This window comes from Psammomys obesus, unplaced genomic scaffold (genome assembly GCF_907164565.1).
Source record: "Psammomys obesus unplaced genomic scaffold, mPsaObe1.curated_primary_1811, whole genome shotgun sequence".
Taxonomy (NCBI): Eukaryota; Metazoa; Chordata; class Mammalia; order Rodentia; family Muridae; genus Psammomys; species Psammomys obesus.
In genome coordinates, this window is record NW_026596079.1 from 23394578 (window position 1) to 23418423 (window position 23846).

The 23846-nt window shown below is 40.0% G+C and overlaps 1 protein-coding gene across 1 annotated transcript in view; it reads left to right on the forward strand.

Moving 5' to 3' along the window:
* Samd12 (sterile alpha motif domain containing 12) overlaps positions 1-14722 on the forward strand; it is a 453403-nt gene extending 438681 nt beyond the window's left edge. Inside the window, exon 5 of the mRNA XM_055626400.1 lies at positions 11092-14722. Coding sequence (XP_055482375.1) covers positions 11092-11114 — 23 coding nt within the window. The 3' untranslated portion in view covers positions 11115-14722. The remainder of the gene's footprint in view (positions 1-11091) is intronic.
* Positions 14723-23846: the final 9124 nt, after the last annotated feature.

The window sequence follows — 23846 nt, forward strand, 5'->3', positions numbered from 1 at the left end:
ATAGATAGATAGATAGATAGATAGATAGATAGATAGATAGATAGATACACACACATCATTAGTTTGTTGTTGTTGTTGTTACTCTTCTTGCATGTCTTGTGCCATTCTGACATCATCTTATTAGAGAATTTGACCTCTCTATTCACATAGATGGAGGGTAAAGTCATAAACTCAATTCCTTAGTCACATTCTCAGTGAAAAGACATGATACCCCCTTTTATCTTCTGGGGACAAGGAGTAGTAGAAATGGAACCAGTACCACCAAAAACACATATACTATCGCCTACCAGAAGCCCTGCTAGAAAAGCTTAGTTTTATGGCCACATAAGTCATCCTTTGTCCTCCCATTAGCTTGTAACTTCTTCCATGAATGCTAATTAATTAATTGAGCATAGCCATCTAAATCATCCAATCTTGATTCTTATAATGGCATGCCTGTGAGGGTTCTAGAAGTTCGGAGTGATTTAGTTTTAGAGATTTTGATTGCATTGAATATAAAAATCAAATAAAATGAGAAAATGATGACTAGAAGAGGGGAGCAAGGTTTGAAATTAGCCTTATTTCCTACGCACGCAAGAGGCCCACTTGGGTGGGTGTTATCTTGACCTATTTTGAGAGTGATATAACTGGCTCACAACCAAGAATAGAAAATAAGCAAAGAAGTGTGTCTGCTCAACCAGCCTCAGCACATCTGACATTTCAAGCTGGAATAGCCTTTGTTGGGGAGCCATCCTATGCATTCTAGACAGTTAGTGGTGTCCGGACCTCGACTCACTAGATGCTAGTGTTGACCTCTGTGAGTGACAGCCAGAGATGTCTTCCAGACTGGGCCAGGTGTCTCCCACAGAGCAAAACGGTACTCATCGGAAAACCACCCAGCCATGCTGCGGGAGGCTATAAGCTGTTAAAAGAGAAATGAACTGCCATTCTGTATGTTAGACTTCTACAACACTCCATAGCAAGGGCTTGTGTTTAATGAAAATTCTTTTACACAACACAATTACTTGCTTCTCTCTATTCCTATTGGAGTTAGAGATTTTCTTTTCCTAACCTGCATTCACAGTGAGGAAAGGTTTGTGGTGAGAGCAGGTCTGCATTCTGGTCTCAGCCCTATCCATCTAGCCACAAGGCAGTGACAAATTCATGTATCTGCCCCCCTCTCAACAGGTGCTTATAACACTGCAAAATGGCACCAGAGTTCCAGCAAATGACTGTCTATAAAGTCCTAGCTGGCCCACAGTGCCTGCTCAGTAAATCCTAGATCTGCTTATTGTCTGTTCTTTGGGGCAACTGTGGCACTAACTCCCACCTGATATAAACTACAAAAACATATCCAAGAGCAATTCAGGCCCACCCCCAAAGACCTCAAACTTAAAGTCCCATGAAAGACACATTCTTTCACAAAGGCATGTCCCTTTCTTTCTTAATGGAAGACTTTTCAAGGGAAAAATCTTATTTGCTCTTTCAGATCATGATGTGGGTGTACCTGATATAGTATCTTTCCTCCAAACGTGCCAAACCTTCATTCTTGTTGCTGGGGTGAAAGGAGGTAAAGCTGAACACTTAAGTCCAAAATCTGTTCCTGATCCCTCAGCCAAGCTGGCTGTTGCCTGCTAAGCAAGCAACTTCCTGCCTTTGAAGTGTTAGAACCTCCGTTTATTAGGCAACTGTCTGAATGTCTGCACTAATCAAGAGGAGAGTGGAACCAGGGTACAGCAATTGTGAACTGACAGGTGGGGACAGAACAGAAAGGCCTGACGTATGACTGTTTTGTTTCTTTTCCTAGCTCTTGAACATGGAGATATTTGTATCTCTGGTTTTTCAATGGAGCTTTGGGAGCTTGGGATAATAATAAAACAACAGAAGCGGTCACCCATCAGTTATCTCTTATTTGCTAAACATGGTACAAAGAGCTTTTCCTATGACCTAATTTTGTCATCACAGCAACCCAGTGAGGTGGAGATTATGTTACCTATTTTAAAGATGAAGTAACTGAGTTTTGAAAAAGAAAAAATCATAGTTTTACATCACACAGCTGGTAAGTGATGAGCCCTGGAAGTGAGCAGAGATCATTCAGAACACAAGCTCATGACCACTGTGTTTGGAAGTTTCACTGCTTGTCCCATACTCTGGACTAAATATGATTAAGTGCAAGAATGCAAACTAGATTAAACAACCGAAAAAACTGAATTCATCAACATCATTTTTTTCTTAATCTCACAACTATGTGTCAAGCACTGCTTTATATCTGATACTGCATGGTATTTTAAGAAGACACAAAAAAAGACATGGCAACACCCTCAGAAAGTTAAGAGGATACTTGAGGCATTGCTTCTTGGTAGAATGCTCACTGGACATAATCAAGTCCCTGAGTGTAAAAAAAAAAAAGGGGGGGTTGATAGTTATATTAAATAAAGAATTTGTTGAGGATTTGGTGACAAAAGTTTAAGAAACAATGCTATAATACAGGAGAGAGTTCTTAACTGTGTCTAAAAAGAGAGAAAATTTTGTAAAGTATGTGACTGCTTGAGGGAGGAGGTCCTGGAAGATAGAGAGAGTATTCATGGTGTCAGAGGTATACAGAGAAAGCATCTGAAAAGAAAGAGGTTGGAACATAGGCCAGAATTGTTGCAGTGAAAATGGGGAGCTACACTCTCACCAAGGGACAGATCAACTAGACAGAAAACAAATAGGGAAATAAAAACACTTACAGAGACCCTAAATCAAATGGACCTAATAGACGTCTACAGATCTTTTCATCCAAACTCAAAAGAGTATACCTTCTTTTCAGCACCGCATGGAGCGTTCTCCAAAATAGACCATATAGTTGGTCATAAAGAAAGCCTCAACAGATACAAAAAAATTGAAATAATCCCTTGTATTCTATCTGACCATCATGGACTTAAGCTGGACCTCAACAACAACAGAAATAACAAACTGCCTACACGCACATGGAAACTGAACAACCTGTTACTCAACGACAGCTGGATTAAGGAAGAAATAAAGAAAGAAATTAAAGACTTCATAGAATTCAATGAAAATGAAGGCACAACATACCCAAATTTATGGGACACACTGAAAGCAGTGCTCAGGGGAAAATTTATAACACTAAGTGCCTGCAAGAAGAAATTCGTAACATCACATACAAACAACTTAATGGCCCAACTGAAAACCCTAGAAAAAAAAAAAAGCAGATACACCCAAGAGGAGCAGAAGGCTGGAAATAATCAAACTCAGGGCTGAAATCAATCAATTAGAAACAAATAAAATTATTCAAAGAATCAATGAAACAAAAAGCTGGTTCTTTGAGAAAATCAACAAGATAGACAAACCCTTAGCCAAACTAACTAAAAAGCAGAGAGAATCTATCCAAATCAACAAAATCAGAGATGAAAAGGGTGAAATAACTACAGACACTGAGGAAATTCAAACAATCATTAGGTCATACTACAAAAGCCTATATGCCACAAAATTTGAAAATCCAAATGAAATGGACAATTTTCTTGATAGATTCCATCTTCCAACATTAAGTCAAGATCAGGTAGAAAGACTGAACAGCCCTATATCACCCAAGGAAATTGAAGCAGTCATTCACAGTCTCCCCTCCAAAAAAAGCCCTGGGCCAGATGGTTTCAGCGTGGAATTCTACCAGACCTTCAAAGAAGTGCTCACACCAATTCTCCTCAAAGTATTCCACAAAATAGAAACAGAAGATACATTACTAAACTCATTCTATGAAGCAACAGTCACCCTGATACCTAAACCACACAAAGACCCAACCAAAAAAGAGAACTTCAGACCTATCTCTCTTATGAACATTGACGCAAAAATACTCAATAAAATACTTGCAAACCGAATCCAAGAACACATCAAAGATATCATCCACCACGACCAAGTAGGCTTCATCCCAGGCATGCAAGGGTGGTTCAACATACGGAAATCCATCAATGTAATCCACCACATAAACAAACTGAAGGAGAAAAACCACATGATCATCTCCTTAGATGCTGAAAAAGCGTTTGACAAAGTCCAACACCCATTCATGTTTAAAGTCTTGGAGAGATCAGGGATACAAGGCACATACCTAAAGATAGTAAAGGCAATATACAGCAAGCCTATAGCCAACATCAAACTCAATGGAGAGAAACTTAAATCAATCCCACTGAAATCAGGGACAAGACAAGGCTGCCCACTCTCTCCCTACCTCTTCAACATAGTACTTGAAGTCCTAGCCAGAGCAATAAGACAACTAAAGGAGATCAAGGGGATACAAATCGGAAAGGAAGAGGTCAAAGTGTCACTATTCGCAGATGATATGATAGTATATATGAGCGACCCCCAAAATTCAACCAGAGAACTCCTCCAGCTGATAAACACCTTCAGCAAAGTGGCAGGATACAAAATCAACTCAAAAAAATCAGAAGCCCTCCTGTATACCAAAGACAAAGGTCCGAGAAAGAAATTAGGGAAACAACACCCTTCACAATAGCCACTAACCACATAAAGTACCTTGGGGTGACTCTAACCAAGCAAGTGAAAGACCTGTTTGAGAAAAACTTCAAGTCTCTGAAGAAAGAAATTGAAGATCTCAGAAGATGGAAAGATCTCCCGTGCTCATGGATTGGTAGGATTAACATTGTGAAAATGGCCATCCTGCCAAAAGCAATCTACAGATTCAATGCAATTCCCATCAAAATACCAACTCAATTCTTTACAGACCTTGAAAAAAAGATTCTCAGCTTCATATGGAGAAACAAAAAACCCAGAATCTCCAAAACTATCCTGTACAACAACAGATCATCTGGAGGTATCTCTATCCCCGATCTCAAGTTGTACTACAAAGCAATAGTAATAAAAACTGCATGGTATTGGCATAAAAACAGAAAGGAGGATCAATGGAACCACATAGAAGATCCAGAAATAAACCCACACACCTATGAATACTCGATATTTGACAAAGAAGCCAAAACCATTCAATGGAAAAAAGACAGCATCTTCAACAAATGGTGCTGGTCCAACTGGATGTCCACATGCAGAAAAATGAAAATAGATCTATATTTATCACCCTGCACAAAACTAAAGTCCAAGTGGATCAAAGACCTCAACATAAAACCAGATACTCTAAATCTGTTAGAAGAAAAAGTGGGGAACAGCCTAGAACTCATTGGCACAGGAGACAACTTCCTGAACAGAACACCAACAGCACAGGCTCTAAGAGCAACAATCAATAAATGGGACCTCATGAAACTGAACAGCTTCTGTAAAGCAAAGGACATTGTCATCAAAACAAAACGCCTGCCTACAGATTGGGAAAGAATCTTCACTAACCCTTTATCTGACAGAGGACTAATATCGAGTATATACAAAGAACTAAAGAAGCTGAAAAGCAGCAAACCAAGTAATCCCATTAAAAAATGGGGAACAGAGCTAAACAGAGAATTCTCGACAGAGGAATATCGAATGGCAGAGAAACACTTAAAGAAATGCTCATCCTCATTAGCCATCAGGGAAATGCAAATCAAAACGACCCTGAGATATCACCTTACACCCATCAGAATGGCCAAAATGAAAAACTCAAGGGACAACACATGCTGGAGAGGTTGTGGAGAAAGGGGAACCCTCCTCCACTGCTGGTGGGAATGTAAACTGGTACAACCACTCTGGAAATCTATCTGGCACTTTCTAAGACAATTAGGAATAGTGCTTCCTCAAGAGCCAGCTATACCACTGCTAGGTATATACCCAAAGTTTGCTCAAGTACACAAAAGGGATATTTGCTCAACCATGTTTATAGCAGCTTTATTTGTAATAGCCAGGACCTGGAAACAACCCAGATGTCCATCAACGGAAGAATGGGTACAGAAATTGTGGTATTTTTACACAATGGAATACTACTCAGCAATCAAAAAGGAGGAAATCATGAAATTTGCAGGCAAATGGTGGGATCTAGAAAAGATCATCCTGAGTGAAATATCCCAGAAAAAGAAAGACAAATACGGTATATACTCACTTATATAGACCTATAAGATATGATAAACATAATGAAATCTATACACCTAAAAAAGATAATCAAGAGAGCAGACATGGGGTAAGATTATCAATCCTCATTTTGAAAGACAGATGGGATGCACATTGAACATTGACAGGAGTCTACTGAGCGCATTGGAAAGACTCTAACTAGCAGTGTTTTCAAAGCAAAGACTCATGACCAAACCTTTGGCAGAGTACAGGGAATCATAAGAAAGAAGGGGAGTTAGTCTGATGAGGAAAGGATAGGAGCTCCACAAGGACCAAATATATCTGGGCACAGGGTCTTTTCTGAGACTGACATGCAACCAAGGACCATGTATGAATGTAACCTAGAACCTCTGCTCAGATGTAGCCTGTGGTAGCTCAGTAACCAATTGGTTTCCCATAGTGAGGGGAACAAGGACTATTTCTAACAGGAACTCAATGACTGGCTCTTTGGCCTCCCCACCACCCAAGGGAGGAGCAGTCATGTTAAGCCACAGAGGAGAGCTTTGCAGCCAGTCCTGAAGATACCTGATAAAACAGGATCAGATGAATGGGGAGGAGGTCCCCCCTATCAGTGGACTTGGCAAGGGGCATGGTGGAGATGAGGGAGGGAGGGACTGGGAGGGAATGAGGGATCAGGACATGGCTGGGGTACAGAGTTAATAAAATGTAACTGATAAGAAAAAAATAAAATACAAAAAAAAAAAAAAGAAAATGGGGAGCTACAATAATTCTGATATAGCTGCAGCAGAGGTGGCAGGAGCCCAAAGCAGGTACCATATAAAAGATGGCTTTCCTCCCACTCAACAGAGAGTCAGAGATGCCAAGTACAAATTGCCATTTTGTATTTGACCAAATGTATTTTATTTTGTTGTTTGTTTTGTTTTTTTGTTTGTTTTAGGTGTTTTGTTTTGTTCTAATTAATTTCTAAATTTGTTTCAATTATAGAGTTTAGCTTGTTAAACAATAGGATTATTAACGACATTGAACATTAAATAGTTAAGATATTTCTATTATTAATTTATTTATTCACTTTACATCCCAATGATAGGCCCTCCCTATTATCCTCCCAGTCTCACCCTCCCTCCCTTTTCCTCCTATCCCCCCTCCCCTTCTTATCAGAAAAGGGAAACCCCCAAACCCACCCCTGCTCATCAAGCCTCATCTTTCCCTGTGACCTGGCAAGGCAGCCTTGCTGGAGTGGGGGTGGGGGGATGATCAAAAAGCAGGCAACTCTGTTTTTGTTTTGTTTTGAGAATAGGTCTCTTGTAGTGTGGTGTAGCCCTCAGATTTACTTCATAGCTAAGAATGACCTTGAACTCCTGATCTTCCTGTCTCCCCTCTCCATGGGATCATAGGTGCATACTGGGTTTATTCAGTGCTGAGATTGAACATAGTGTCATTAATACTAGTCATGCTACTGTACCGAGTTATTATCCTCAGCCCCATTCATGTAGTGCACGCCTGTGGGTATGTACCTTATGCTTGTAGACATACTTGTGTGAAGGCCAGAGGCTGGGTTTTCATGTCTTCTATTGTTTTTCATTTTGTTTGTGAGACAGGATCTCAATGAACCTAGAGTTCATAGATTAGCTAGACTGACTGGCCAGTGAAGTCCAAGGATCCTCCTGCCTCTGGCCTCCCAGCACTGAGACTACAGACATACATCACACACCCAGCTTTTAGTCATTTGTTTTTGTTTTGAAACAGGGTCTCACTGTATAGCTCTGGCTGGCCTGGAATTTCCTTTTTAGACCAGGCTTGCCTCAAACTCACAGACACCTTACTGCCTCAGTGTCCCGAATGTTGTGCTTACAGACATGCACCACCATACCTGAAAGAGAACTCAGGTTTTATTTAGGAGTTGGATATCTGAACTCGGGCCCTCATGCTTAAGTGACAAGTACATTACCCACTGAGCCACTGCTCTGGCTCCCTTCAGGCAGCTCTTAAAATATTATTTCTAGGGCTAAAAACAAAAGGCTCTCGTGAGGGCAGGAGATAGCCAAGTGGATTTAGGACATGTGCAGCCTGACAACCTGAGCTCTATCCCCAGATCCCACACATTAGAAGAAGACAACCAACTACCTCAAGATATCTTCTGACCTCCAAACATTAATGGTGGCATGTGCATGCCCATATACATATACCCACAGACACAATAAATAAATAGTCTAGTGATGACTAAAATCTCTAGTGATGACAGAAAAGCCCATCACGAAGCATATGTGGTAGAAAGATTAAGGTTCAAGGTTTTTTTGTTTTGTTCTATTTTACCTTATTTTTCAAGACAAGGTTTCTCTGTGTACCAGCTCTGGCTGTTCTGGAACTAGCTTTGTAGACCAGACTGGCCTGGAACTCGAAGAGGATCCTCCCATCTCTGTCTCTGCAGTAACGGGGTTAAAGTTGTGTATCACAAGCCCAGCTTAGGTTCAGATTCTAACTTAACTGAGTGCATGGTGTATCCACCTTGAGTAAATATTGCCTTCTTGTTTCCATTGAACCTAATACAACATGGTGATCCATTAAAAACACCCAAAACTAACTGCAAAAAACATTAGTGGACAATGAAGGTTGATCTAATGTAGTAGAAAAATGTAAAAAAACAGCATTATGCCACAATGTACTTCCTTCTTTGACCATATGTCTTCCCAAGAATCATGCCTGTGATCATCATGTCCCAATAGCTTGTCAATCCCCAAAACCCTAATTTGTCTGTGGTCTCTACTGCCTTGTATATTCATATTCTTTAAGAACATCTCGCTATTCCTGCTGATACAAATTAATTTCTACTCCAGTTCTCTACCCTGTGTGCCATTGCCTTTCATTGTTATGATTGAACTTGCGGATAGATACAGAATCCCACCCTGGAGAGGAGGTTGGTGGAGAAAGACTCTGAGCACTTGTATTTTATATTTCCGACCCATTACACTTCTGCATCGCAGGGGTAGAACATACCTATCTCTGACTACAACTTGGACCCTGTGACCTGTATAACCTTAGGCTAGTAACACTAGGGGCCTTGATTTCCTTACTGGTGAAATGGAGATTTATTTTTTCTTTCCCTAAGAAGAGTATTGGACACTGAAGGTGAAAAACCATTCAAGTATAATAGGCTAAGGTTAAATCCATGATGCAAATTAGACACACCTGCCCTCCATGAGCTCTTGGAAATCCATATAGACAGCACAACTATTTGGATGATAGACCTAGAATTTCCCAAACAAAGGTGTAAGCATAGTAACTCAGCAGGGCTCAATTCTTAACTGTCATTATTCCTGTTGGAATTTTACCTTGTTGGCTTTTTTCCAAGGATATACACAGATCTCCCAGATCTGACTGTAATGACATCCTCAAGAATATGGTACCATGCTGTGTCAGTTTGCTCGAAATCTATGCTGTGCCTCAGGGCTGTATGGAGATGGCATACTTATAGGTTGACCTGGATATTTTTTCTCTACATTACTCTCTCTCTCTCTCTCTCTAACTCTATCTATCTATCTATCTATCTATCTCTGTTCTGTCTCTCTCAATGACAATGGGGTATCATTTTCTGTGTGAAAGTATGAAGTATTGTTTGTCTAGGTAGCAGTGGTGAATGTCAACTACCATGATATATTAGTGAATCATTGCTTAGGAGTTTGCACATAATGAGCCTAAATCTTCTTACTGTTTTGGAAAACATTTCAACAATAGTACTAGTAGCACATTTTCCATTTTCACTTGCAGTTCATTTATACATATATTATATTATATATTATAGCATATCATAAATGTTTATCCTATTACTATATAATTATCATATTAGTATTTTAATGGTCATGTAATCATCCATCTTACTAATGTACTATAATTTACTTAAATTTCAACAACAGAATTGTTTGATTTTTTTTTCTTTAGTATAAATAACCTCTCACTTACAGATTTTTGCTCAGAGCTTCTTGTATTTTTTTTATATCTTTCCCTGGGGTACACTACTAGGAATGAGATCACTAGATCAGTGTATATGAATTTTTAATGATTTTTAAATAAATGGATGTTATTTTTCCAGTTTACAATGCCATGAGCAATGTATTAGCATTCTGCTTGCATTACAACCTTATCTGAAGTGTGTGTCACTATTTGATATTTAATATATTTACAAGAGGACCTTTTGCTTTACATTTTCTCATAAATAACAAGTTTTAATCAAACCCTTGCTTATGAATTATGTATCTTCTTGTATTTTGTACAGCCACCTGGACTCAAAACCTAGGGGTGCTTCTCTTTTATCAATAACTCCCACTATTGTCCATTCATTTTGTGTATTAAATAAAACTAATGTTGAAGTCTTGGAAAAAGCACTCATGTATACCCATGATAATGAATTATTGAGGACCTGTGTGTGGAGAACTGTTGGCAGTAGCCAGATAAAATAATGGGAAAATTAGAACGTTAAAATGAAGGTAATATATCTAGTCCAGAATTGCAAAGGTCCAAAGCATGACTAACGTTCAAATAGTTCAGTCCCTAGTCAAATTTGAATGACTTTCTCCTTCTAGCCCCAATCCTCACTCTGTTTTCAAAGAACTCAGGCGCTCTTAATCATACTGCTTCTAATATTTCCTCTTTGGTTTTATTCAGTATTCCTAGTGAATGAAATCATCCCTACACACACACACACACACACACACACACACACACACACACACACACACTATGTCTTACACCATTTCTAGCCTCATAGTGTACTGGCCAGTGCATGCATGCAGCTCTGGAATATGAGATGGAGTCTCACTTTGCACCCCTGTCATGGAGCTGAATGCCAAGTCCAGAGACCCAGCTTTGCTCTCCATTCCAGGCAGCATTGCCTGGATCTTGAAATGGTGTTTTGCCAACTGCTACAAGGTTTGTTCATGAGTACCAGTCACCACTAATCCATCCTGAGTTGAGTAACCCGCATCTTGGCTAGCCCTTTCTCTTTGACCTAAGGGTGTTAAGGTTTGCTTAAGATAATTGCTGCATGCTGGTATGTCAGACTAGGAAGAAAGTAGCTAACCACGTTTCCCTTTTTTTTCTTCTTCTTCTTTCTTGCAGCCGCAGCAGAGGGTTCTTTATAAACATGCTAGCCTTGCAAGCTGCTGTCCTGCCAGTGGATGTGAGCTTGGCCTGTTCCCCAGGGAAAGACTTACTCATGGCACCACCAGAAGAGATCCTTGGAGCACTGACAGATTAACTGGATTAATTGAGAAAACGTCTATTTTATGGACGTTTGTCAAGATTATGGACTTTGGGAGAAAAAAAAATCTTAGTTTGCTGTGGATTTTCAAATGAGGTGCATAACATACAGTGCCAACTCGTTGGCAGTCATTGGCAGACCATTAGCTGGAAACTCCCTTCCAGTTTTCATCACTGTGCATCACTCAAGTTCCCCTTGGGCTCCCTCTGTGCCCTCCACTAGAAGTCCTGTTTTAGCATGGCAACCACAGGATTATTTCATTAAGTGTGCAGACGGCATGATGTTTTAGAAAAAAAGAGTTCTGCAATCTCAGTGGAAGGGTTCAAAATATTAGGCCCTGGTGGGAATGTAAACATGTCTAGATCATGTTAGTTACATCCAATGCTGAACCACTTTATATGAGAACACTACACTGGGATAAAATAGCACATTTGGTACATGTAGGAAAACAGATGTTTTCTCTTTTCTTTATAATTCTTGTCTTATTTCTGGCTCAGACTGTCTAAGACAAACTGTACTCCTAGTATACTCCTAGTTGTTTGTGGTGTAAATATGGCCACAATACTGTTAGACTTTACCTGTTGACACTTAACTGGATAGCTGGATTACTCATAGCACAAGGGGAGGTAAGAATCAAGCCTGATGGCTGGAATATTTGAAGTCTCAGTTCTTTGTACCCGGCACAACTTAACACATGGCATAATGACACTCTGTACAAAATACTTCTCTTTGGCTAATGCATACATACTCTTGTCCCTTAGAGGAGATCTTCAGACACAAAAGAGGATAGCCTTCTTTCCATCAAAGACCACTGTGGATTGATGCCAAGGGCAGCAGGACACAATCTTCCTCAGTGGTCCCACTTCCACACTTAGGAAAACTTCCAAAGGTCAATTTAAGTCACAGTTCTAGAGAGAAGCATCAAATGACCCCCCCACTCTGTGCCTAGAGAAGGAACACATCTAGCCAACACTAGGTTTCTTCTTCAGCATAGAATTTACTCTTCCCTTTTATGTATATATGACTTCCTTTTTTAATGTGAATTTCAACAAAGCATAGTCCTGGAAAACCCTTCAGTTCAGTGATTGCTTACCAGGACACTAGGAAAGTGTTCATTCATAGGGATTGCTCCTTTGTGATACATTAGCATCTTTTCCCGGGAAATAGAAACTTGGCTGAATCCAAAACTCAGCAAAGTGTGTTATGAGCACCCATTAACCTAACCTGAGAGCAACAGGAATCAGAGATTAATATTTAAAATAGATGTAACAACTTCTGGAACCCTTCCAGCATAAGCAAGTAAGACATTTTGCATTATTCCAAACATTCATTGGCTGTCTTGACTTGGTGTCTCAGGAAGCAGAAAGTCCTGAATGAGATACACATAGGACATCTGTCTACAGGATGGCTCTTATCAGGATGTGTGCTAGAGAAGGGGCTACCAACAGGGAACTCCAAGAAATGATTGTTACCATGAGATTGGGACTTTATACAAATCACCATCAAACCTACCACAGACCATAATTCTCTAAGAAGCTGGCATTGATAGTCCAAACCCAGGCTGCCAACATTCCATCTGTATGACCCATCCACTTTGCCTTAGTTCCAACAACAGGGTTTATGGATCCCACCATTCCTTCTTTTGAGCCAAGTTCTTGAGCCAAGAACTGTATGTACTGAGTCAACTCCAGTATGTAAAGCACACTCTACCTGCTTCTACTTAATTATTTCTTTCTCTCAAACACCCCCCTCCTTTCCCACAGTGTAAACTGAATGGAGACACCCACATCACCTTACCACAGAAACATAGGAAAATGTTCATGGCAGACTGTAGTCAGATCCCTTGCCTGAATGAGTGGGCAGCTACACAGCACAAATAGAACCTTTCTAAACAGCCAACTAAGTTGATCAGAGCTTCCTGAAGCAGCTGTTAGTTGCTTTCTTTGATGCCCACTCCAGTCCCTATACTTCCAATGTTTCTATAGACACTATTATTTATCACTATGCTGGATTCTCTGAGATGCCAATTCTGTAACTACTCTAAAGACCCTGAATTGGTTCTAATGAATCCTATAAACCCTGCCAGGTGCTGAGATATTGTAGCTGGGAATTAACTGATTGTATTCAGTGATATTCTGAGACTCCAGCTAACACCCTTGGAAAACATTGTAGTGCAGAGGTCCACTAAATTATCATGGGCTATCATTATTTTGGCTTTTGCAAAATAATCTGAGTAATTAAAAAGAGTTGCCTCTTTTTTTTTTTTTTTTTTTTTGAGTCAGAGGAATACTGCAACGTTATTAAAAGATAATGGCTAAAGATGAAAGTGGGAAAAGGCAAAATGAAAGCCCTTAAAGAGCCCAGTTGAAAATGGTATCTCTAAATATGCCTTACTGCCTGGCACAATCTACATATTTGCATATGAGCCCATATTGTTTTTGAAACGGTCGACCTCTGTTTAAAATGATTATAGGTTAGGAAACACAGTGGCACAAAAATCTGTGCATGCACTAGCAAAACCAGAAAAATGGAGAAATGATTTTATTCACAGTCTTCGGCTTCCTTGTTGTATGGGGATTCTTTGTGAAACTGCCTTATGGTTACTTCTTGCTGTGCTATGTGTGTTTGTGTGTGCGGGGCGGCGGAGGGGGGGGGTGAAGTCCTGACATGTCTATGGTGAGTTTTGTTTAGCAGGACAGAGATACAGAGAGCTAAGAGGTAAATTCTTTCATATGTAAAGACTGTAAATGATTGAGGCTTAATTTTTCCTTTTTCTTAAACCTGTGCTACCCCTTTTACTAAAAGGCTGACACTCACACTTACACAGGAAAGGCACTCTTGGGAATGAACTGAAATAAGTAATTATCAAGCTCTCCAGGGTGCTGAGGGGATTAGCTCATTTCAGATCCAGAACCGAATTTAAATATGCAGAGCAAATCATGACAGTAGCTTGAGACTTGCCTGGGAGGGTAGCGACCCTATCAACGATCTTTCTGGTAAGTGTCTTTACCTTCAAATCCCTGCACAAGTTGCTTGACATGTGGACCCACCAATCTGGTTTCTGCCTTCGAAAAGTGGGTAAACATGCCAAGTTCTCTCCAGACCCCTTTTGCAGCTGCCCAAACAGAGGCACACCGTCCTCGGAACTCGGAAAAACGTGCCATTTTTAACATTCAAGGGGGAGAGGGAAGATCAAGGGTGCCTGTGAATATAAACTAAGGTAAGACCTTCGAACAAATCCACCCCGGAACACCCTGAATGCTTTCTTTATCTACGAATGTCACATAATTGGTTTGAGAGAGCAACAGTAAAAGTCTCAAGGAAGTAAAGTTTTCAAGACACCCCTAACACTTTTTTTTTAATCAAAACCTCTTTCCCATGCATTATCAGGTTCATCCTTTGCTCTGTTTTCTTCCATGTTCTTTAGAGCAATTTTGCTACTTGACAACTAGACTTAAAGCTGCCATAGACTTAAAAATCTAATCTTTGAAAGTGACAAAAATGCCTTTATTCTTTAAAGGTTGTTTTTATTCATCACCTCTCTCACCGCCCCCTCTACCTCACTTTTTTGCTTTATTTTATGTGTGTGTGCGTGTGATTATTTTTTCTTCTCTTTCTTTTCACATAATGCATTAGGTATATTTCAAGCAGTCTATAAAGAACTCAGACAGAAGCACATAGTCCTCCCCATTTCCTTGCACTGCCCTAACTAATAATTCAGTCTTAATATTTACCTTGATGCAAGCCAAGCAGCAGTGGGCCCCCATTTTCATCTCCAGAAAGTCACTGGTCCGTGGTGATCATTAAAACAATGCCAGTGGGATTAGAGAGGAGGACAAGCCAGGAGATGGATCTACTTGGGCACAGCTGAGGACTGTATTTCAAAGGCAGGCAAGCCTCCACCTCAATCTCCTTAGATCTGGGTCTAATCCTAGAGCCACCGAATGGTCCTGTGAACTCTACTTTATCACTAGACAGAAATCCTGGCAGCTTCAAGGTAAAAGAAGGCTGCTTCGGTTGTGTTCCCCTGGTGATGTCTGTTAGCTGGAATACAGAATAGGCTTCTGGAAGCTGTCAGTGAGAGAAAGACAGGACCAAGTGTGCTTCCTTTGTGAAGGTGGCTACAGGGTGAGTATCAATGCTGACACCTTCTGTCCATCGCTTTAGTTTCAGAGGCAACATCCTGGATGAGGGAGTGGGAAGGAACAAGCACTATTTCTAAACTCTAAAATATGTAGCATGAAATCTAGATGACAAAATGAAAAAGGGAAAGAACATCAGGCATGAACCAGTGGTGGTCCTCTGCTTCACGTCAAATGGTCACAAGATGACTTCTACAAAACCCTGAAACCTGGTCATGCAAGGTTTAATAAAGCTAACCTTTCCTTGACGACATAACGCTACTCATGAACATTAATAACCCAAGCATCCTCCCATCAGAACCCCCTTTCCAGTTACTTCAAGCATTTAAAGAACACTAACAATCTGAACTGACTACCATATAAAAGTTACTGTTGACAGGACTCATTCTGAATCACAGTTCAAGCAACATAATGATGCCAAATGTTGTTCTTTTGACATTCCTTCTGATCACGTAACATTTTCAAATTCTAGTCATAATGGCTTAGGGATTTGGGTAAATCAATTGTGTTACTATTCTCTAAACCTCAGAAATTTCTAATAGCCTTAGAAAGGATCTTAGAAGTCAACCCTTCTGCATAAACTGTGTAAATCTATTGAGCTGGGCAGTGGTGACACACACTTTAATTCTAGCACTCAGGAGGCAGAGGCAGGTGGATCTCTGGGTCCAGCTGGTCTACAGAACAAGTTCCAGGACAGCCAGGCCTACACAGAGAAACCCCGTCTCGAAATACCAAAAAGAAAAAGAAAGAAAGAAAGAAAGGAAGGAAGGAAGGAAGGAAGGAAGGAAGGAGAGAAAGAAAGAAAGAAAGAAAGAAAGAAAGAAAGAAAGAAAGAAAGAAAGAAAGAAAGAAAGGAGGGAGGGAGGGAGGAAGGAGGAAGGGAGGGAGGGAGGGAAGAAGGAAGGAAGGAAGGAAGGAAGGAAGGAAGGAAGGAAGGAAGGAAGGAAGGAAGGAAGGAAGAAAAACAAGCAAGAAAAAAATTTCACCCACCTTGGAGCTACTCATTCCTAAACTGACTAACTGCAACACTGGACAGTGCGGATTGCCTGCCACCTTTTTCTTTTTTTCACAACCTTTTGGAATTCGATCACTTGGATCAAAGAAAATAAAGAATTGAATCGCACAGTTTTTCCATATTAGCATAGACATATTATCATAGGTATCAAATGTAGAACTCCAATTTGTTTTGAAAGAACACACAAATCTGTTTGGTAGAATTGCATTTAATCACTACCACACCTTCTTTATTAAAATACTTTATGCTAAACAAAAATTCTTATTAAACTAGATCAATATTTCACCTGGGAAGGAGAAGCTAAGTCTGCCTCCTATTCAATACATCAGCACCTTCTAGGTTGATTCTGTCCCACCCACAAACTGAGCATGCTCTGTCGCCATGTCCTGAGAAGTGACCCCAGCTTCAAAACAGCACAAAGGCCATGAAAGGACCTTCTCAACACACTGGATAGACTCATGCTCAAGCACAAATACAAAAATAGAGTTTGTTGTCAAAGTCTTTGGTTTGATGATTGTTGACTTGAATATACATATATACCTAATCCAACTACACTGGGAGCTGACCACAGACTCAGGATGCTTTGGGCGATTTCCATATCTAGATTCCATACAGTTAATTCAAGATAATCATGTGTCTTCTCAGGAATCAGCTGCAGAGGTGAAGCACGTGCCAATTCTTCTATATATGAAAAAGGCCTCTGGTGGAACTAGGAATGTAATTATTTTGATAGTGTCTTTATAGCATGCACAAAGCCCTAAGTTGGATCGCTAGCACCACATAAAGCAGGTAGAGCAGTACATGCCTGTAATGCCAGTACTTGACAGGAAGAGATGAGAGAGAAACAGGAATTCAAGATCCTCCTGGACTGCATAGCCAGTGTTGAAGCCACCTGCTCTACGTGAGATCCTGTCTTGAAAAATTAATCAGTTAAAAAGACCCCCAGTTACTGACAGAAACCTTGAAGGTCATGCTAGTTGCTGATGGATATTTATGTTCAAATTCCTAGAACCATGTCTTTAACCTTATTTGGTTGATTTTTTTTTTTTTTTTTAACAGTGCTGGGAATTGAATTCAAGGTCTGGCACGCTGGCCAAGTCTTCTACCCATAAGTCACATTCGCAGGCCATCTCTTTCATGCTCTTTCCGCTCCCACCTCAGATCACAAGCAACCGAAGCCTTGGCTTCTGCAGGGTGTAAACACCCTCCAGGAAGGGAGGCGTCTGGCTTGCGCACACTGGCACTGGGCAGTAGTGGGGCTCTGCGTAGTTCATCTACTTCCATCTACACCCAGCCTGAAAGCACTGCCATTTGGCTAAACAAAGAAACTCACACTGCAGGGAACTAAAAAAGGCCAGGGCAGGCCAGTCCTTTAATTTGCATTATACATCTGGGGGTGGGGGGGCGACTAGGGCAGAAGAAACTGGCCTGCTGAAAAGCCAAGCGAACTCAAAGGCTTTGAAACTAATTCTACTGAAATTCTTGCACCACTGAACCACACAACTATAGTTCTAGTTAATCCAACTATTTAATAATATTAGGCGCTAAGTTAAATAGTTTTACACGAAATTTTAGGAGAGCTCAATACTGTAACAAAATTACAGGTTACCAGTGAAAAAGCACCCGAGAAAAGAAATGTATCGATCTGTTGTGGTTTATATACTTAAGTTATTCTTAGGACTCTGTAGAAATTGGCACTTTGCTGATAAAGGGAAAGAGGCTGCTCTGAATTCAAGGATGGTGGGCTAATAGCAATTCCCTGGAGTCCCTGGGCCTGCGCCTCTCTGGGTCGCTTTTTGTCCCTCAGCAGACAGGGTTGTTTGAGAACGAGAAGGGACTGCTGGGGAATGTTGTCCCATACCTCACATCTATGTCTAACTGTCATGGCAAACTGGGCTGTGGATTTTGTTAGTGATACCGTTCCTCGTTTTTGGCTTCTTCTTCAAAACATGTTATTATCAAGCCTCCATGCTGGGATCAAAAGCAGAAAAGAATGATGAGGAAGCACAAACATGGTATTTTACACATGCGGTGTGTGTGTTCGTGAATGGTTGGGACACACACACACAAACACACACATACACAAAGCTTTGTCTTAGGTGTGGGAGATGGCCTGTAGAGCCTTCGGTAAAGGCATCCGCTTAACTCTCCTCCCCTCACCAAGGTACAGAGAAGAGTGACCCCCTCAGAGATCTGTCCAGGCGAAGACTACCAACCTTCAGTTTGAACAAGGCCACAGAGTCCGTGTAGTCATCCTGCTGCGGGCATCGAGGATTACAAAGGCATGGTAGATTTTTTTTTTTTTTTGGATCGGAAGTTATTGCATGTTCTTATTTGTTCTAGAAAAGAACGATGAAAAAAATCATGTGGTGTGAATCAAACTGAAGAACAATGCACTCTACAGAAGATGAGGGAGCGGAGGATTTACTTTTCTAGTGGAGCGCTGGCCTGACACACCGAAGTTCAGTCTCCGGCACTACAGAAGGGAAAAGAAAAAAATACCCCCACCCCAATATAAAAGAGCCTGAGAGGATAAATACGACTAAGAAACTAAACACTGGCTCATTTTCTGACCAATGTGACTGGAAAGCACATTTCATAACATAGTAGTCTATGGAGATCACAGACATGACAGCTTCCTTAAATGCACAAGCAGTAGTCTTAATTGTGTTGTTCTCCCAAGACTGGTTCATTAAATAGGAATTTCCCTTACCCACTACCCACAACTGTTCTGCTTTTCTTTTCTGTTATCATTTGTTTCTTCTTTCTTTCTTCCTTCTTTTCTTTCTTTTTTTTTTTTTTCTTTTTTTAAAAAAAAAACTCTTGAAAGGGTTCCAGGCCCAGACTTAGAAAGACACAACCAAGTTATGTGGCAAAAACAAGAGTGCCTTTTCCGTTGGATGTCCACATTGTTCCCGGGCTCCACGGTATCAGATGTTTAGAAACCTTTCTTCTCTAAACATAAGAACTATTGTGCACCACAATTTTGAGCCACTGACTTATGTATCTTGAGCAGCTACCAACTTGCCAATTCCCTTTGGGTCTCCTTTATATTTTCTTAGAATGTTTCTTTCTATTTTGGGTTTTCTTCAAAAAGCCTGGGAAGGGGCATGATTCTTTTTAAATTGATAAAAATAAAACTGTACAGATTTCTGCCCGCTTGTATCCTTGAGCATGATCTCTATAAGCTTGAAAATCAGCTTTATCATTTTGTATATATGACTATTTTGTATTCAGCATTATTTGATTCCTTATATGCATGGCAATGTATTAAAATGTGGGATTTCTATTACCGTGTAAAAGTGTTTTGATTCTGATTTTCAACATATATTCTTGGCAAAAAAAAAAAATGCATTAAACTTTTCTATTTTCTTCAGCTCATCAGCTTTGCAGAAGGAAAAGAAAAGTTAACAGCGTTTCACTTTTCCCTGTGTTAGCTAATGATGCAATTCATGGTGGAAAATTGTCCTCAATTATGCTGTGTTTCCTGGAGAAATAATGTATATGAGAAGAATCGGTGGCCTCCATCTAGCTCCCAGCACACAAAATTCCCCCAGTACTGAATCCCACCGATGTGATTGCTCTTTCTGTTGAACACTTGAGTACTGAGCCCAGCTGGACAAAAGTCAGAATTTCTTTCATTCCCCCAAACATGATCATACATCAGGGAAAGAGGGGACCAAAGATCTTGGCTCACCAATTTGATCTTGTGGCGAGAAGTCTTAAATGCTCATGATAGCATGAACAATGGCATTTTCCAACACCTCCTGTCTGCATTTCTTTCAAGTACTGACCAAGTGAAATAAATCTGTCTTTTATCAATACTTACTGACTTTCAAATAAAAACTCCCTCAGCCTCCCAGACCTAAAATGGGGATGTAGAACTGTGGAAGTGGCAGGAAAACAAATGAGAATAATAAAACTTCAGTATGATCAAAATACATTATACATATGTATGGAAGTGTCATAATTAAACCCATTATATACAAATATCTACTAACAAATAGCAGAAAAGAAGTGTCAAGAGAGCTGAATCAAACTTTAAACTTTGGGTTATATTTTTCCCTGCTCATTTTCTTTCTCTCTAATTGTAACTCAAAACCTATCTATTCTTTATTAAGAAAGTCTCAGCTGGACACAGTGGTGCATGCCTGTAGTTCAGCATTTGGGTAAGCAGAGGCGGGTGAATCTCTGTAAGTTTGAGACCAGCCTGGTCTACAAAGTAAGTTCAGGACTGCTAAACAAAGAAATCCTGTCTTGAAAAAAGAAAAAAGAAAAAGAAAATCTCCTCATTATAATAAAGAACAAGTCAGGTGTACTATCTGAAGAAGGGGAAATGCTAGGTACTAAGTTCTTCCTAGCTCTAAAATGGGCAAATTCACATTGATGTCTCTTTACAGATGCAATTTGAAGCCTTCTGGTCATCTCAAATCTTGGTGCTTCCTGCTTCTCTGGATAACATGGCAACTATATTTGGATCAAGAGCAGGAATGTTTATGAAAAGTTCGGTTGAGACCATCAAAATAATTTATTGACATAAGATCATTCAGAATCCTATAAAATCTTCTTATGAAACCTAGTAAAAGTCTACCCAAAGACAGCTGTGTCTTTCTATTTCTAGTCTTTCCTCTAGAAGATTCCTGTAGATCTCAGCTCTTTCTCAATTAATTTCTACATTTCTGGTTCCCCTGGTGTTGCTTTTCTAGCTACCTTTTTCTGCAGAAATCAAGAATGCATTCTAGGTTCCTCTTGATTCATTTTGCCAAAAGATGCCCCTAGTTATGGAGGTTTGTTATGACTCTGAAGGTCTTAGGATTGATATACTTTCTGTTTCTCAGATTTTTTTCAACATATAGAGATGTATACACATTGTCAAATAACTTTCCATTACCTTTTGTGAACAATGCATAAAAATTGAAAAAATAAACTTATAGAAGCTTGAATAAAGGCAACGACATGCTCATATTTTTGTATAGACTGTGACAATACAAAGTAGGAGTAGATAATAAAAACTGTATGTAGTTGTTTCATAAGGAAAAATAGTCTCATTCTCAGGAGACTCGCATACAACCTTGCCAAGAATCTCTCTTTTTTTTTTTTCCTCTCATCCTTTCTATTTTTTTTTTTTTTTTTTTGTAACTCAGATACTATTAAGTCCCCATAACCCAGTGTTTATAGGAATATCCAATACAGGGATAAAACCCATAGGAAAACATTGCCAGATTTTCCTTGGCCCTGCATCAAACTTTGAAAGCACAGTAAAGCTACGTGTAGAATGCATGTGTGTAACCCTGAAATTTTGTAGCAGAGGAGAGGATCAAAAGGTCAAGATCACCTTCAGAAAATCAGGGGGTCTGGGTGGGTATAAATTTGGTTATGTATTACACAGAAAATATCTCATTTATTGTCCACCCACAGACAGCTACTTCTTGCTTCCATTCTTCTTCTATGAGAAACCTTCAAAATCTCAGCTCTTTTACACACAATTTTCCCTTTTTTTTTAACCTCTTCAGTCTTATCTGTTGTCCAGATTCCACTTCTGCAAATCATACAAAGCTAGTAAACATTGAAATTTCGTCGGTGATCAATAAAAGAGAAAGCCTATCATAATGTATTTCTCTTAATATTTTTTTAATCAAATTTTCTTAGAAATTCTCATCCTAAGACTTTAGAACCAATGATCAAAAAGAGGGTAAACGGGTGAGCTACCACTGGTAGCTCCAATTTTACCTATAGAAAGTAAGACTAGCAGGGTTTGCAAATGTTAAAGTGGATTCGTTTAATGAACACAGTCAGACATTACACTACAAACCAGAACTATACATGGCACTGAGAAAGGTGTTGGGCAATTCAGACACAGCTGACATTGGTCCTAAGTACAAAGAACCTGAATCCTGTGAAGCCCCCTCCACTGCAGAGAATATATACCTGGTACTGTAAAATTGCTCCAAAGCCTATGCCTAGGGAGCTCACATGCCCATAGGGAAATCTGCTGCTGATAGTTTGTTAAACAGACATGTCGTTAAACTGCCTTCTAAACATTTGTGATTCTAATCGTAGACTGTACCTGTCAGCCTTGGCCAGAGGAGCTTCTATGGTAGTGGGCAATAGTCAACACACAGCCTCATAACCGGTCAAAGCAATAAGAGGAAAGGATGGCTCGGTGCTCAGTCCCTAAGTGGGGCATCTATGTCACCTCCTCTGAGGCCTGGGCACATCCCAGAAGGTGGGAGGTTTCCACTGTGAAAGCCAGGTAACAGGGAGGAATACTATGAAACTTAGCGACCTGCCTTCTGGATATGACATAGTGATTGCCATCATAGACATACAGCAGCTGTGACCAAAATCAAACAAACAGACAAAAAACAAAAAGAGTCACAAGAAAGTAGGAGGGGTCTAACACACTAGGTGGAGAAAAAAAGAGTATTAACAAGAATGAGAGAGTGATAAGAAAAGGTGATGGGGTGAATATCATCACAGTGTGCCATGTGCAAGCATCAAATTGTGAAAAACAAAAACCCGATTAAAAGAAAAAAGAAAGAAAGAAAGAAAAAAAACCACAAACAAAACCCAAAACGTTGTAGCCTAAGAAGACGAAGAAAAAAATCAGCCAGGTGAAGACATTCTTCCTTAGGTAAGTATCCTTCACTAAACAGCAAGTGCCTCTGGTCAGATAATAATTTTAGCCTCATTTGTTGTCAGATGCCGAATTGGAGAGATGTTAGTAGGAGGCTGCCCACGGTCAAGTGAGTCTGAAAACATAGTCCAGGCTCTTTATGTTCTCCTGGAGACTCAGTGCTGCACATTAGCATAATAAAGGCTCTGAGAAGTCTTGCAGGAAATTATCTTATATGTTTGCTCAGTGCAGCATTTTCAAAATTCACTCAGGCGTCAGCTATTTTCCACCAGAGAATAGCAATTAACCTGTAGAAAACACTTTTTTGGAAATGCTGTTCTAAGTCATAAGTGTTCTTCTCTCAGAAAAGTGAGAGGGGAGTCCCTCAGCAAAGAGGAGCAAAAGACAAGCCTCTGAGGAGAATGCCTGTCAGGAGGGGAGAGAATCAACTTGGCAATTTACATGAGTAATAATCACAGAGCAGCTACCTCCTGCTCATTTCCTTGGCCGGTCACATCCTGGTCTAACACTATCTCAGGGATAGATAAAATGTTGTCAAACACTTGGAGAACTTTGGCCAAGGCTTATATGCTTCTAGATTTTAATCTTCTGTTCTAGAATATTAGAGGCTTGAATAAAGACTCCAATATCCCTTTTACAGCACACATTCACCCCAATTCTATCTATATACAATCTTGACTCTGATTTTGCTTTTAAAAAATATGCAGTCCATGGCAGCTGGAGTGATGATGGTTCAGCAGTTAAGAGGACTTGATGTTCTTCCAGAGTACCTGGGTTCAATTCCCTGCACCCACATTACCTGTAACTTCACACTTACCT